This window comes from Mytilus trossulus, chromosome 14 (assembly GCF_036588685.1).
Source record: "Mytilus trossulus isolate FHL-02 chromosome 14, PNRI_Mtr1.1.1.hap1, whole genome shotgun sequence".
NCBI classification, from domain to species: domain Eukaryota; kingdom Metazoa; phylum Mollusca; class Bivalvia; order Mytilida; family Mytilidae; genus Mytilus; species Mytilus trossulus.
This window is the reverse complement of record NC_086386.1, coordinates 56973943-56991855: the sequence shown is the minus strand read 5'-3', so window position 1 is coordinate 56991855 and position 17913 is coordinate 56973943. Positions and strand designations below refer to the sequence as shown.

General features: G+C 31.3%; 1 protein-coding gene across 1 annotated transcript; it reads right to left on the bottom strand.

Moving 5' to 3' along the window:
* Positions 1–13883: 13883 nt before the first annotated feature.
* Positions 13884–17338, bottom strand: LOC134696335 (uncharacterized). The gene is made up of 2 exons (XM_063558061.1): positions 17273–17338; positions 13884–15966 (listed from the first exon to the last, which is right to left on the bottom strand). Exons 1-2 carry the CDS (start codon positions 17277–17279, stop codon positions 14051–14053), a joined length of 1923 nt encoding a protein of 640 aa, XP_063414131.1. The 5' UTR covers positions 17280–17338; the 3' UTR covers positions 13884–14050.
* Between the last annotated feature and the right edge of the window lie 575 nt (positions 17339–17913).

Here is a 17913-nt window from a genome sequence, read left to right as displayed (position 1 = left end):
TGATTGACAACATATTTGTTACGTTCGGAGGACGTGTTTTTCAACAGACTGTCGGCATTCCAATGGGAACAAACTGTGCCCCTCTACTTGCCGACTTGTTTCTTTATTATTATGAGGCTGACTTCATGCAGTAACTTCTTAGAAAGAAAGATAAGAAGTTAGCATTATCCTTTAACTCTACGTTTCGCTATATAGATGATTATCTTTCACTAAAAAATTCAAAATTTGGTGACTATGTGGAACGCATCTATCCAATCGAGCTAGAGATAAAGGATACTACAGATACAGTTAAGTCGGCCTCATATCTTGACTTACATCTAGAAATTGACAATGAGGGTCGGTTGAAAACAAAACTTTACGACAAAAGAGATGATTTCAGCTTTCCAATTGTGAACTTTCCATTTCTAAGTAGCAACATTCCAGCAGCACCTGCATACGGGGTATATATCTCCCAATTGATACGATATTCCCGTGCTTGCATTTCCTATCATGATTTTCTTGATAGAGGGTTGTTGCTCACAAGGAAGCTATTAAACCAAGAGTTCCAAATGGTGAAGTTGAAATCATCCCTTCGTAAATTTTACGGACGCCATCACGAGTTGGTTGACCGTTATGGAATAACCGTATCACAAATGATATCGGATATGTTCCTTACGTCGTAACTACAATCCCCTTCCCTTTCCTGCATGTGACCTACCGAATTAGACTATTTACCGGATTTTTTATCACATAAGCAACACGACGGGTGCCGCATGTGGAGCAGGATCTGCTTACCCTTCCGGAGCACCTGAGATCACCCCTAGTTTTTGGTGGGGTTCGTGTTGTTTATACTTTAGTTTTCTATGTTGTGTCATGTGTACTATTGTTTTTCTGTTTGTCTTTGTCATTTTTAGCCATGGCGTTGTCAGTTTGTTTTAGATTTATGAGTTTGACTGTCCCTTTGGTATCTTTCGTCCCTCTTTTATCAAATCCTGTCCCACATGTGGCACCCGTCGTGTCGCTCATGTTTTTACAAACCCGGCAAATGGTATAATTTGGTAGGTCACATTCGTGCAAAAGGAAAACGGTATTGTAGGAATGACACAAGGAACATATCCAATTATAGAATCATCTGTGAAACTGATAATCCATAACGGTCAGAGCCAATTCGTGATGGCGTCCGCAAAATTTGCGAAGGGATTATTTCATCTTTACCATTTGGAACTCTTGCCTTAATAGCTTATCATGTGAGCAGCAACCCTCTTATCAATTATTACTTTGTTACAGGTTTATATCAAATCAAATCAATATGGGAAATATAAGCTCGGAAATGTCGCATCAATTTGGAGTTACGTACTCCGTATGCAGGCGCTGCAGGAATGTGGCTACATAGATATGGAAAGTTCACATATGGAAATTCAAATCATCTCTGTTGTTGTTAAGTTTTGTTTTCAATCATTGTCAATTTCTAGATGTAAGTTAAGATATGAGGCAATCTTAACTTTATCGTACAAAATGAATTTGCAAAACAGAGGAAAACAAAGGGACATACAATAAGACAGAGAAAAACAAAAGGATATATGAAACCTTTTAAATTATGTATTATTTAACCTTTGATTCTTTAAATGCAACATTGAATTACTTGTTTAAATAGGTGTCAATTGCATTAGTAGATCAAAACAAATGATATTGTGAAATTAACAGTTAAGTATATAGATCTAAAACCAGATTGAATAGGAATTCATTATAGAAATTATAACAGATTTCGACGGTCTTCAGTGTCACTATTATTTGAAAGTATTCAAACAATATTCTATTGACAATCTTATCTTGTCCTGAATTAATATTTTTATAAACAATGTCATTTGAAATATAAACCCTATTTTATTCAAGATCATACACGTTGGCTATTTCACATATTTAGTATAATGATATAAATGTGTGATTACAATGAAAACCTTAAACATTTATTTTGACAAGCACTTTTTGTTTATCTTAAATATGATATCAGATGTTTATTATTGAAAGTTTCGTCTTCCACATTGTCATGGGTATGATTTATTTGTGTTTTTTAATATTTTATTTATTTGCACAATGTTGAAAGCGCTTAATTAAGCACTATTTGTTAAAAGTCTATAATATGATACTAGTAAACAGTATAGCTACATGAGCTATGCATGTGCTTTGTTATAATTATTGTATTAACAATCATCAACCACTTGAAATACTCTAAGATTTGCAAAATTATAATAATTATTGCAATTTGTTTTTCTGCAACTTCAAATGAATTACGTTTTGATAGCCTACATCTAACCATGCCTTAATACTTTTTCTAGAGCACATGTTTTTTATGATTGAAATTGGTGGTGAAAAAATCGACCATGTTTGCCATAGGTTCTAATGAACATTCAATGTGTATCAGGCATTGTAAAACGGTTGGACATCCTTCGTATATTTATGAACAGTGCATTGTGAGGTTAGTTCAAATCGGTTAATTTAAAAAGTAAAGGGAAAGTACACATCAGTCTGATTGTAAGTATTATTTTAAAGAAAAATATTCTAATTATGTCACCCTTACGGAGTCGGGTGACATATTGTTATTGTTCCATTCTTTTTATTTATTTATAATTATTATTCCACAATGTTTTGTACAGACTATTCCCTGGAATTGCATAGACCAATGATGATGGAACTTTACCATAATGTTAACCCCCATGTGCAGATGTGCAATCGGGGGTTGTCATTTCCAAGATTGATTGTCAGATGCATTGTCAAGGAAACAGAAATATTGTAAAAACTGGAAAATCTTCCAAAATGGATAAAACTTTGTAGAAATGTTACTTGGTATCCGAAGATTTACCATCCATCTTCTGAATTTTCAAAACGGCTACCGTTGCCATAGAAACAGTACAAACAAGACTATTTTCAAAACACTTGAAACTTTCTGAACGTTTGCTAAATGCTTCTTTCTAAAGTAAAAATATAATTCAATGTTAAAAAAATCGAATTGGCTGCCACTTAGTGGCAATTGACGGCCCGGGCAAGGGTGACATCCGCTATTGCTTGCAAAGGCAATTTTAGTTAGATAAATATTATTGGTTATTTTCTTTGATTTATTTTGCTTATAATGAATTGGCATTTGACTGTTAGTTTCGTTTTATGTAGTTTATCAAAAATGTTCGGATGTGAAACAGAAATGAACAATACAATATGATAGAATATATTAAGATATACACTGTATTACAGTTTATTTTATAAATTTGATTGTATTTAAATTACCTGCCATCTTGTGCCGTATGTTAGCTCATAGCCCTGTGAAAAGTGTATGTCAGTATAAACATTACAGTGCCACAATTCAATACTTATATCACATTCTTTGTTAACCATTTAAGCAGAAACTATTAATTAAATTTTTTGTTATTTAAGTTTGAATTAAAATTTGAGTGCGTTCAACCATTCATCTTAACGTAAACATTAGTAAAACATTACAGCAAACATTTTAACAATCTGCTAATAGTTAAAATTATTCTAAAATGCTTTAACATTTCAACTTATCAAAGTATCACACAGATTATGAAGGACAAAGTTATTTAAAGAGAAAAGTCATAAAGCACGGATTTTTACACAAAAAAAACTGATCCTGAGATGTAGTAATATGTTATTATAATTCATACTTGTCATACATAGCCATGTTTCCCTTAATTATACGTCAATCACTACGCATTGAACTAAAAACGTTTTAAATCTAGAAAATCCTATACTTAATACCAGCCTAGTCTAGTACAGTACAAAATTATCAGTATCAAAAGGATTTAAACATTCGTGCTCATACATGTAGCTGTATTGGTATATATTACATAAAGTTTTTATCTAATGAATAACCCGGTCAATTTGAATGCCAATAGAAGCAATATTCAAATGCTTTATGATTCAATATGGTTTGTTAGTTTCAAGTATATATTCATAGGCAAAACTGAAATTGTCTTAATTTTTAAAATTACATTACCATTAAGTTATATTATCAATTCATTATACAAAACATGTGTGTGTATATATGAATGGAATTATTAATAACATTCTGGTAGATAAGTTCCTTACTTTAAGATTTCTCAGGTAATGATATAGAACCCGCTTGAAAATTTAAAAGTAAAACCATTACAACAGACATAGTTAATTTATTTCTAAACAGATTGGTTCAAGAAACGTAACTGTAGAAAAATAAAGAAAAGTAAACAAAAAATCTTCGTGTTTTTTTTTAAATATACGAAAAATTAGAGAAGTACATTTTTAGTGCATGTACGGTTAATTCTAGTTTTCGTTTAGTATATTTTCAAAGAATAATTTTCGAGTTCTTATCTTTGTACAACAAAAAGGTACCATCAAGGTACACGTTGTCAATATATAAAGGCAACAGTAGTATACCGCTGTTCAAAACTCGTAAATCTATGGACAAAAAACAAAATCGGGGTAACAAACCAAACTGCGGGAAACGCATTAAATATAAGAGGAGAACAACGACACAACATTAAAATGTAACACACACAGAAACGGACTAAGCATTAGACAAAATCCGACGAGAATAACAAATATAACATCAAAAACAAATACATGAATTTGGAATTGAAAAGTACCGTGACACGTCTCATAGTAATGTGAATTCACACTAAAACATAAGAGAAAACAAACGACACAACGGAAACACAACGTAAAAATGTTACACACACAGAAACGAACTATGATATAACAATGGCCATTTTCCTGACTTGGTACAGGACATTTTTAAAGAAATGGTGGGTTGAACCTGGTTTTGTGACATGCCAAACCTCGCACTTTAATGGCAATGTGAAATATATCATTAAAATGACAACAAAATATAACTGGACTACAATACAAATAAATAGAAGAACGTATTAGGCAAAGAAACACATGAGTAATAGATAACATTAGGCATCAGGTTTAAAATTCAATACGCCAAAACGCGCCTCGTCCACATAAGACTTACCAGTGACGCCCAGATATAAAAGTTCGAAAGTCAAAAAAGTACAAAATTGTACAGCACTGAGGATCAAAAGTTAAAAAATACGGCTAGGGTTTTCTGCTTGTGATAAGAACATCCTTATTAATTAGAACAATTTATGCTATTGCAAACAGTAAATTTTATAAAATGAATATAAAAGATACACATGATAAAACTGAAGTCTTAACTACTTACAGAAAACAAAACCCGAATACATATTATGCAAAGACCAAAAAATACAGAAAATAGACACACCCGCCTTAGTCCAGGCCTCAATGCAAAAAGTCATAAAAATGATGTGACATACAAAGTGGTGAAAAGGCACAAAAATTACGTCACATTTGAATTTATGAAACAGCACACACATGACGTTACATTTGAAAAACTATATTTAAAAAAATTGATAGAATTAGGATTGATTTAAGATTATTATAGAACTAAATACTGATATTACATTTAAATACAATGCACATTGCAATACTTATTAATATCAATTAACTATATTATATATATGTCCGGTTTGTTTTAAATCTAACTTCAAACGTAAAACATCGTTCCGATTACGTTGAACAAAATCAAATCTAATAAATAAAGTTAAAGTAAATCTTTACCATAACACATGAATATAATAAAAAAGACGTCAACAAATTTGACAAAATCCGATGAGAATTACAAATATAACATCAAACTAAATACATAAATTTGGAATAGATAAGTACCGTAACATGTCTTATAGTAATGCGAATTCACACTCAGCAAAACAGTCACAGTCGGGAATAAGTCACGTTCAGTAATTAAAAGATTAGACGACGTTATGACAAACCACAATCTACCATGTGGTAAAAATGTCTTTAGCTAGTTTGGATCAACTAATTCGTGATGGTGTCCATAAAATTTACGGAGTGTTAATTTTAATCTGTCCTCCTCATAACTTTGTTGGAGCAGTTTCTGTGTAAGGAGCACACTTCTGTATATGAAGTCCGTATAGTGTGAACAAGCACGAGAATAAAGTATCAATTGTGATATGTAAACACCATACGAAGGGGCAGAGGGTATGTTACTGCTGAGAAATGGAAAATGGGAAGTTGAAATCGTCCCGTTTATCATAGATTTTCGTGTGAAGTCGTCCATCTGCGTCAATATTGAGGAAAAGATCAAAGTATGAAGCAGTCCTTCTAGTATCAGTAGTATCCTTACTTCAAGTTCGCTGGAATATATGAGATGTATGAGATATTGGCTGAAATATGGGTTATCGTTATTCAATGATAGAACATCATAAATATATCGGAAAGTAAAATTAAAGAATTTCGCAAGGTGCTTTTTCTTTTTGTCTTTTAGAAGGTTATGAATGTCCATACGAAATCAGACATAAGTTTTATATAAACTTCTTCAAAATAAGGACACAGTTTGACAACTTTTAAAATCTAGATGCATGAATAAGATTGGTGTCTGTAGACCCCTTTTTATTACTTTATTAAATAGCTAATTGCATCAAATTTAAAACATTATCTGGTCATTTAAACAGTGTTATTAGTATTACTAGTAATAATGAATATCTGTCTATCATGTCTATTGGTGACTTTTTTTGTAATTATTACAAACACTGGGAAATTGATCAGTTTTCATTTTTTTTTCTGTTACCTTTATCGTACAAGTTTAACTTTTGCCATTTGTATTTCAATCTGATTATAAAAATTTGTTCAAAATGTAGACGATTTCATCAAGTTTGTATTCAAAGTCACTTCTTATTTTCATCAAGACTTAAAAAAAAATTATTCGAACGTTTCAACTAATATATTCCGTCAGAGCACTGTTTATGCACAAAAAAGACCTGAAAAATGCCTTATGTCTCTCTTTGTGATGTATCGATGAAATCTTTTTTGACCTAACAGTCCAATTTACACTGTCATGTGAACTCTATTATGAATTTATTTGGTGGCTTGAAATATGACATGCCAAATGAATGTTCAAATCTTAACAATGTTGACTTCAATAGATACAGCTTCTATTTAATTATAATTACATTAGATGTATGTTTCATTATAATACGTTATTCTGATTGGCTAACTGCACATCACGTACTGTTCCTGAAACAATTGCATTAGACAATAAAATGTATCATTCATGATGACACGAGGTCCCACAATAAAGTGCACAGGTGAATTAAATGAAAACTTGATAAAAATCGTATTTTCATGATCCTAGCTAAAAAATGTAATTATAAGTATTGAATGCTTCTTTTGTAACTTTATAGGGTTGTAAAAGCGTTGACCGCGCTTCATACAAAATGTACCTCGGTCAACGCTTTTACACTCCAATAAATTTACAAAAAGCAACATTCAATTCTTAACATTATGTAAATATCTGTTCATAACTGTTTTTATCAATAATAATTTTGTTGAAAGTATGAAAACACGATCGGATCGGAATGACACATTTTATCATATTATTTATTTCTTCTGTTTTTCAATTGTTGTCTAAGTTATCGTTTTCTTGCTAATGGTATTAATAGCATCGTGGTTTTTTTCCTACATGTTTTGTTTGTTAGCTTGACTACGCTTGAGGTTTATCTTTCAAATCAAATACAAGATTTAAACACCAATAAACTACTGTCGCCTTTATTGACCATCTTTGATCTGCGAGGAGTGATCTCGATGTTTAATGAGGCTCTTAATTATAAATTATGCACAAAATACTGACATTTCATGGCAATATTATTTTTTCTTATTGTGGCCCTTATTTTTGTTTTCTGCATTGATATTAACAAAATATAAATCGGTAGACTACGTAATCAAACATAATTCTATAGCATAGATTAAATTAAAATCATCAATGATTTTTTGGTCAGAAAGAATTTAGATTAAAAACTGTAAAATATTTTGGCGAGCAATGTACAGTTGTAAAGATGTATGAGGATAGTTGATCACAACACATCATCTTATTTATATATGGAAAGAAAACCCCTGATTTACTTACACACAAAAAATTGCATTTTCTAGTAAAGAATCAAAGGATAAAAAAAAAAGTGAAGAAAACAATGTGTATAGACAGTACTTATCATTACATGTACTCATAACCATAGAACACATTATATTTGTATGAAAGTCATCAGACACAAGATTCAAACGTGCACTAATAAATATCATTTTCATTCCGGAAGAATACATGATTACTGTGTTACGTATTTGTTTTTCGTTCATTGTTTTATACATAAATTAGATCGTTAGCTTTCTCGTTTGAATTGTTTTGCATTTGTCATTTCGTGGCTTTTCAGAGCCGAGTACGCGGAATGGATTTTGTTCAATGTTGAAGGCCGTACGGTGACATGAATCCACAAGAGTTTTTATTTTTATTCCTTTTTTTACAAATATTTACTTTCACTTGGACTCATAAATGTTTTTACACGATTATATGTATCTCAAACATTTTTACACTTATATTCTTCAACTAAAAGTCGAATAATAATTTAAATCTTTTATGACAATGCATATTTTCGTAGTATTTTTCAGTTGTTAACATTCACTCTTTACAAAGTACCGACCAAATAACAAGTTAACTTTATTGCTAGTGCCGGCAAAACAGACATTGATATAGAAATATGCTATTTTGCTCTTTTAATTAAGATACTTTTTAAATCTAATACGATACAATAGCATATCATTTTCTTTTTTGGTAGTCGATTCCATAGCTCGGATACTATATGCAATAGGTCTAGTATATTCGGTGTATGGAAGGACTTTAAGGTGTACACGTCTAGCTGGCAGGTGTCATCTGACCTTGACCTGATTGTCATGGTTAAGTGATCAAGGTTAAGTTTTTGAATTTTGGTATTTAATTGAATACCACATATATATATGCTATTAGTCAATTTTATTTGGTGTATGGAAATATTTTATAATCTTTATGTCAGTCGCACAGGTTACATTGACCTTGATCTCATTTTCACGGTTCATTGCATAGTGTTAACTTTTTGTGTTTGGGCTGTTTTTTGCAATTTGTCAACTATATTTGTTGTATGGAAGAATTGTTAGCTGTACATGCCTACCTGGCATGGTTCATCCGACCTTGACCCCATTTTCATGGTTCATTGGTCAATATTTAGTTTTATTGGTTTATGTTCAGTTTATGTGACAGTTGTGATTAAGCTTTATAATTAGGACAATCCACATAATATCAATGATTAGAAAAGAAGGCGAGACATTTCAGCGTGTGCACGCTTGTTAATTTATAATTCGTGTTACCGTTAAAGGACATTAGCAAGTGGATAATTTGACCTCATTAAATCCGTATTCATGTAAACGTCAATTGAATACCTTAGCTAGAGATGGGTTACGCATAAACAAGACGTGTTCAGAAATTCAAAGAAATAGATTGTAAACATTGGAAGTGAAATAAGGAGAAACCATTTAGTTGAATGAATCAATCTACAAAAACTCATTTCAAATTACACGAGTTTTATATCAATTAATTTTCTAATTAATAAATTGTATATGAAAAGCCCTGTCATTTTGTCACAGCCGAAAGTAATGAAAGTTTCGCCGTAAGTTATTATTACACACACAATCTAAGTCTCATAAATATTCCTCATTTCCAAAATTTGTATATTTGCTCAAAATTCGGATTTGTGGCCGTATTTTTCCTTTCGAAAGAAAGACATAACGTTTTAGTTTTAAAAGATGAACACAATTTGTTTTTTGTTGAATAATTTGTAATTGCAGTATTTTATAAGTATCACTTAATTTTGTGCAACTTTTATTCAGAAATAACTCATATTTATCAAATGGTCATGAATTGAAAAAAAACCGTCTTTTTCTGTTGTACATATTTATCAAAATTTAAAAAATACACTATTTACAGTTTTATAAAATTTAGTCCAAATAATCTCCCTGCAAAATAAAACGCAATATCGTTTTGAAACACTCCATTCACTCGTTATCAAACCAAATCAATTTGAATGATATCTTTTAATATTGCGCTCGAAATGGTCTCCATTAAGTTCTTCAAATTACTTACATGGACATTGATTACTCGTTTGTTTTGCAAGTTCTCCTAACAACTGACTGAAACCAGGTTTGACATCATCTGTTTCCATAAAACAATATGTGAAATGTTATTTGTAATCTGTTTTAATGTCTTTATAACCCTTCTTTTGGCTACGCAAATGACATCCACATCCCTTTCTTTCATCTCAAGGCCTTCTTCAAAACGTCCGCTTGTGATAATGGTAATATATGTGTTGCTAATATTATTCAATTATCTAATATTTTTCACATGATTCTGTGTTCCGACACATATAACAATACAGTGCTAATGATATGCATATGGCTTTTATTTCTGTGCCTGAAATAAACTTGCAATACATATAAGGACTTGCCATATGGAATGAATATCAATGTTTACCATGTTGACCGTTAACATTCAACTTGCAATGTCAATTGATCTGCAAAAATGAATGATTTTGGTTCTGTTAATTTTAATAAACATTGATTTCAACCCTTTAACAAATGAGAAGCAGAATTCTCAAAAGAGATATTCAACTGAAGTCTAAGATAAACTGACAATTCCATGTAAAAAATAGTTCATAAGCGAACAAAAGACAAGCAACAACCTAAAAACCACATCATAGACACGATCTCATGCGCTCCAGAAGTGTAGGTAGATAATGCTCCATAATGCAGCATAAAGAATGGATAGGACCAAATATAAGAAATCAAAGATTGAATCATACTGGTAAAATAAGATACAACCCGACTGTCTAAACTGTCCCTTTAAAGAGTAACAGTTGTTCTCCTGTGAAATAAGTCGAACGCCTTTTTTTGTAGAAAAGGAAACTATTAATGAAATCACTAGAGAATGGCATTTTTCTGCTCACGTCTAAGTTTTAGTATTTTTGGTATGGTGAAAATTTTATTCTTTGCATGATAAGGTTGTAGTTTTTACTAAACTAAACTCTTTGAATGCTTGTAATGGTCCTGATGAGGGAATATATTGTGGAGTGCAAAGTATCAAACATGAGGAGTTTGTGTAAACTATGAAACATGTTTACTCAGCTAAATATATATATCAAAATAAGAGGTATAGTACGATTGTCTATAAAACAACAATCAACGAGAAAAAAGATCAAAGATGTTAACACAAAAGGAATACTTACAGTAGACCGAAATCGTATAGTTAGCAATAATAAATGTCCTAGTTTGTCATAATCAGGAGCAAAAAAAAAACAACGACAAAACGAACATGACAAACAGTGGTCAACGACACCCAATGAACTATATATTTCTGGCTTATTATGAAAAAACATGATATGACGAACGTGGTGTTAAACATGTATTTAAGCCTTCTCGTCTTATCTGTGAAATGTACCATTTTTTGGTACTAGATAACACATGTAGCAGCCCAGTTCCGGGACAGTGGTGTTACTACATAACACATAAACAACTTGTAAAATCAGGTGTAAAGCACTTGACTTAAATTGAAGAATACTTAACACAAAATGAGAATAAAATAACAAGAAACAAAAGCATAAAATTCTTAAATAACCGACGTGGTAGTAGTATCCATTAAGGTTTGTCGAATTTTAAATAAAATTACCATGTTCTTTCGAGTACAAACGTAATGAAAAATCAAAACAATGTTCACATTACGTCTTTAGATACTAGTATACTTAAACATTAAAGTTCGTATTAAGGCAAATCATCCTTAATTAGGTCTTACAAATAAACCTTTATTTAAAATTGCCATTACATTTGACTTCATTTTCGTGTTCGTGTTATCTCCGACTAGGGAATTTCATTACCATTGTCCTGTCTTTGGAATGTTTGTTACATTGAGCAAACCGTAATGTGTTTGAAAGTAAAGACTAAAGTGTGAATGTTTATAAAGATTGATTTATGTTTCCTTTATATGTACGTGGTATAGAAACTCGCCAACAATTGACAATGGAGTTATTTATGTAAGCGTCAATAAGTGAAATCAGGCATAAAGCTTAAATCCTAGGCAATAAGCTAACGCCTAGGCATTAAGTCTAATGCCTAAATGATGTTAGGCATTAGTCTTTAATCCTATGATTTAAGCATAAATCCCGAAAAATGTGTCCAGGCATTAAGCGTATGCCTAAAATATGAAATATAAAAAAATGAACTCCCAATGTATCTTTTTTACATTCGTAGCACTTTAAGACATCCTGAAAAATAGTTTGAATAAATAATAAGATAAAAACATTTGATTTGGCGTAACTATACATATTTATCAGGCCGGACTAGAAAAAATATGTTTTTAAAATTTAGTTACAATTTTTTGATAATAGCGTTTTTGTTCATAATGATTGTTCGACACGGGTCAATGTTTACTTTGTAATTTCCTTCAGTCAAGACTATTTGTAACCTTCGTTTCTAAAGGCTTTAATTTTTCAATTATTTTTATAATCCACGAATTTAAAAACCGACGAACATGCTAATATTTCTCAAACCACGAAAATTGATACCCACGAATTAAAATACTTTCACAGTTTTAAGTTGTTTTATTATGCGATCTCTGCCGCCATGACCTGTTTCTTTATGTGCCTTTTCCAAAATACCATAGAGTTTCTCTAGGAAGACATAAATTTTGAAATTCCCTCGTCCATCTCGCTGACTTTAGCTATCAACCTCTCCAAACCACCAATGTTAAAAATGTCATACCTTCTTAAATTGTAGTAATCTTTTGTCACTTTCTTTTCCAATGATTCCAAAAGTTTAATCTTTGTTAAAATATCATGGTACTTTACCCTAGGGTATATGCTCCTTATTTCCCTGATTCGAAATTAGATCTCAAAGATTCAAGAAAATTTTCCTCTATAGACATCATGGTGTCACTTATTGCAAATAATCCAGTTTAAAAAAGAAGTGAAAAAGACAAATATCTTATGTGTTGTCTACTTTTTAACAGCTTGACAAGTGATGTGTATTATATTGAGTCTCCCCCTTTTTTTTATTAGATACAATCACTCTTTTAAATCTATTTTCAATTTGTAGTACTTCCACGAAAAAGTATGACTTAATTCTGTTTTGAATAAGAAAATTACTAAAATTTGAAGACTTGTCAGATAAATATATATTAATATTTGGAATATAATTTAGAAACTACATATTTAAGAAAAAATCACTAAATATACATAAGTTACAGATTTCGCTTATTGCCTAAAATTATGTTTGGCAATAGGATGAATAATCATCATCAGATTTAAGGTAAAAAGCTAAATGACTGAAAATTTCAGGGAATAACTTAATGCCAAGGCGTTAGCTTATAGCCTATAGGATTTAAGCTTAATGCCTAATTTCACTTATTGCCGTTAACATATATACGTTTGAACTTTCAGAAATTATACCAATTTGAACTCCTAAACATGCTTAACAAAATACGTATCGGTCATTTTATTTGAGTGGTAAAAGGTGTGTATTTCCGTTACGTGTTAAATCTACTTTTGTTTCTATTATAGACCATGGTCAATAACTATATAAAACAGATTTTTGTGCATGTACTGAAAGCCTCAAATTGCGTCATTTTGGTTTGCTTATCAACTGTGTTAAAATTTATTTTCACTTGTGAATACATTGCCTTCCTGAATTTTGCCTTGCTAAATAATCTTTAACAAGAGTTTTCGTCTTGTTTTTGGCGAAGTTATTTATTTTAGCTCTTGTTTTGTTTTAGATTTAAACTTCAGATAAAAAAGGGGGTCCGGTGAAGTATAATTCCCTCCTCGTTTCTCTCATTTCTCAATCTTCTCCTTTCTGCCGGCCCAGTTATCTTCTCTTCCACTAGAACAAAACCAATTTTTTTTCTCAAATGTAATAAATAAAGTTTTGTTTATTTTTGATAAAAAAAAATTATATAATTGGTATTTCCCTGTTGAACAGAATTCCTTGTTTTTAGATTTGTACTAAACAAAATATACAGTTCTAGAAAACCATTGAAATACATATTTATAAAATATGTTTTACAGTCTTTTACGAGTTGTTCAACAAAATGCACACATATCACATCGAGCTCATAAGTGTACGTTTTTTTTCAGAATTGTTATCTTTGATTCGGATCTAGTTCAACTGACCGCATACATGCATGTCGGGTGGATTCACTTTTTCCTAATAATTGTAAAGCTATACCGAGAACTTTGTAGGATTCAGATTGAAACAATTCATCATTTTCAATCAAAAAGCTTTCATCTATAATAAGTTGTAAAGTTCGTAGGCAATCCTGACATTGTCTGACATTATTGAGATGATAATGACATAACAATTTTAGAAAATAAGCATACACTATAGAGGAAATATAAAAATCGTGATTTTTCACTTCTATTTGTAGTTCATATGGTATAAGCCAAGAATCTTTTGTAAAATTCAAAAAATCTACCAATAATACTTTCAACATTTGTACATTACTTTTTCTTTTGAACACTTGCAAATTTAATAATCGGACGTTCATATCCGACATATCCATGAAGCGGTGTATTTTTTCAGAAGTACATTTCGATATAGAATACATGAGTATGTGTAAGGCTTTACTGTTTTCTTTTTTCCTATAGAAAAACGAGGCTAACATCAGCCACCCAGAAACACTGTCATGATAAATATTTTGCAGGAGAGTACAAAGACAGGATTTGTATTGTTTGTATTGGTGTTTATTATTATTTCTAGAACTATTCAGTGGAACACACTGTGCATATCGTCCACACAACACTGACAAACAGTATGTATGTAAGTATTTTAGTGAAGATTGGTAACAGGAAATGATCTGATGTATTCCTCTTTTGTATACATTGGTGTCCTGCTCAACAACATTATACATATGACAAGCCAAGTATAATAATTTTGAATTAGCAGTGTTTGCTGACTCGATAGTATGCAATGTATGTGGTTCGATAGGATTCATCCACATTGATACCTGAAAGTTTGATAATTGATCTGAAAATAACAAGCATCGCCATCCGTAACTATGCAGTTTATAAAGTTTATCTAAAAGTATTCTACGAGCGCGTCCTTCTATTTTGTTCTCAAACAAGTTGTTTTCTGGAATGAAGTAATGTAAACAAATTGAATAATCAACAGAATAAATCAGTCTGCTTAAACATCGCATAAAACAATGAATAAGATTTTCAGGTTTCCATATTGATTGTGGCAATTCTTCTGATATCCAGAAAATAATTGTTTTCAAGAAGTATGAACAGAGTAAATCTTCACATTCAGAGTCAGTTGATATAACATCTTTCAACAGTATTTTGAGGAGGGCATAACATATTAATTGAGTATGTGTAAAAGTATTAATTAGAAATTTTTCACCAACAGAAAAAGAAATTCGCCATTCTATATCCTCTTTTGGCGATCCTTTAACTCCGATTGGTACAAAAAGTACACCGTGTTTTAAAATACTTTGTTTGACTTTATAACTTGGCCATGAGTTATTTGATCTTGTGATCCAGTGTGACGCTTGTGATATCCATGTGCTACAATGAAAGCACATGGCATAGTCATGCGTTCCTTCTTTATCAGATATACATGGCCCATGAATTACATTATCTGAACCTGAATTACGCTCGAGTGCTTGTTTATATAATGTACTCGAAAAATAATGTTTTCCATTATGTTCTTCAATGTATTCAACTAGACTATAATTTTGTTTAACTTGCAACTGAGCGAAACCAGCTTTTACATCATCTGTTTCAACTGACAAATATAAAACATTTGAATTTAAAGACGTTAGGACGTTTTCATAGACCTCCATATCTTTATTTACAAACATCACATCTAAATCACTTCCTCTCATCTCAAGTCCTTCACCAAAACTTCCACTTGTGATAGGGATTATATATTTGTTACATGTCATATTATCCCTGGCAGTACTCATCAATCTCAAATTTTTAACATGATTCTCTGATCCAACTATGTTCTGACACATGTAACGGTACAGGGCTAATGATATGGTTTTTGTTTCTGTGTCTGAAATAAACACGTAAAAAATACATTATCCCTCGCTTATACTGATGTTAACATAGATCTACTAGTGGTTGCAATACAATTGTTTAAACTATTTTAAAAGAGAGAAAGAAGATACCAATTTGAAAGGGATAATCAAATATTCAAGTTGAAGATTAAAAAAAATAAAAAATGAAAACATCGCAATATTAGGAATCAAATGATTGCCGGACTTGCAATGATAATTCGTGATACTGATCAAATGGTTAAACTGTAATACAAATCAACTGGCTGATAATTACAAGTAGTACTTTGTTAATACAGCTGTTTATCGGTAATTCGATCGTATATTTTCCCTTTGATCTTACTGCCTAACATTTTTTTGAGTATCAACGTACTGGCTGTTTTACTGAAAATATTAGGCAATACAATGTGTGACGTCATAATTACCGATAAACAGTATAATAGGTAGTTTCGTTTTTGATATTGACTATATCATGTGGAATATCTTAACTCGCACTAACGGGCTCGTCTACATATTCCACATGATATAGTCAGTATCAAAACTCAACTACCTATTATTCTATATTTCTCAAACCACGCCTCTTTTGTGGAAATCTTGAATATTCATAGAAAATTAATGGTTACATACTGCCCAGTTATGCTCTCTGTCTTCCATCTCACGGAGACATAACTTGGGAATGTTACCAGTAAATAAACATGTGCATATTGTTTATATTGAATTATGTGATAACCTTTCATTCGAGGTAGGGGTAGTTAAGAAAATTAGTGTTAGTTTAACCGATGTTTAACCTCTGAGAAGTTCAGGGCATATAAACATGATAAACGTTGAAAATATGCCGCACAGTCCTATATTTTGACCTTTGAAAAAAATTGTGCATATGAACTTTCAATTCTCGGATAAGATTTTATTCAAAGTATGAGTGGTACAGTTTTAGTCGTAAAAGAGTTCCTATGGGAAATGCATTGTCAATATTTTCAGAAATACAACCTATAAGGAGTAACATCTGTTCTCGTGTGATATATAATTCGAACATATTTTTTAAGATAAAGGAAATAAATGAATTCACGAGAGAACGGCTTCCATTTCTCTTGAACGTATAAAACCATCCCTTGTAGATTTCGAAAAAGAGCAGGTTAATGCCGCTATAAGGCAGCACCAGTAAAGTGAAAAGGATTAGTATCAGTTTTAACAACTTGTTTCCTAATTCACTATAAATAAATGTTTTTTTAAACTAACGGCTTTCGTCTGGTCGTGTCCAAGTAGTAGTATTTTATAGAAATTGAGACCTCTTTTAAAATTACGTACCTGCCATTTTGTTTAAGCAATTCAGTTGGGTATTTCCATTTCGTTTTAAATCTACTTTCGTTTCTATTTTTAACCAACAATCAAATAAAGAATAAGGCACGAAGAAAACATGAATATTTAAAAGGACAAACATATGCACATCCATAAACAGTACAGGTGTATATAAAAAGAATAAAATGTTAGAGAAGACCCAGCTGGGTAAAAGAAAGACAGTTTCACTGTAACATGTGTTAATAGTGGAGACAAATTGCGTCATTTTGGAATTAAAAGGGCTGATTGCTAATCATTTGTATTAAAGTTTACTTTATCTTGTGGACACATTCACTTTCTGCATTTTGCCTTAATTTCAAAATATGAGTTATGAAGGCTTTTTTTCATTTTTTTTGACAAAATTATTTTTGATTAATCCAGAATATTCATTTGAAAAATCGAAAAACAAATCCACCTCCCTTAATTCTTACTTCAAAACACAGCAATATTAACTACAGACATAGGGGACTGTGGTTAGTATTCTCATCTCTGCTCATTTCCTTCGTACTTTAGCTCCTATTTTTTCAATACCTCTACCCCCCCTCCCAAAAAAAACCATTTCGATATCATTCTATAAAAAAATTAAATCAAAATGTGTTCAGTTTTTTTTC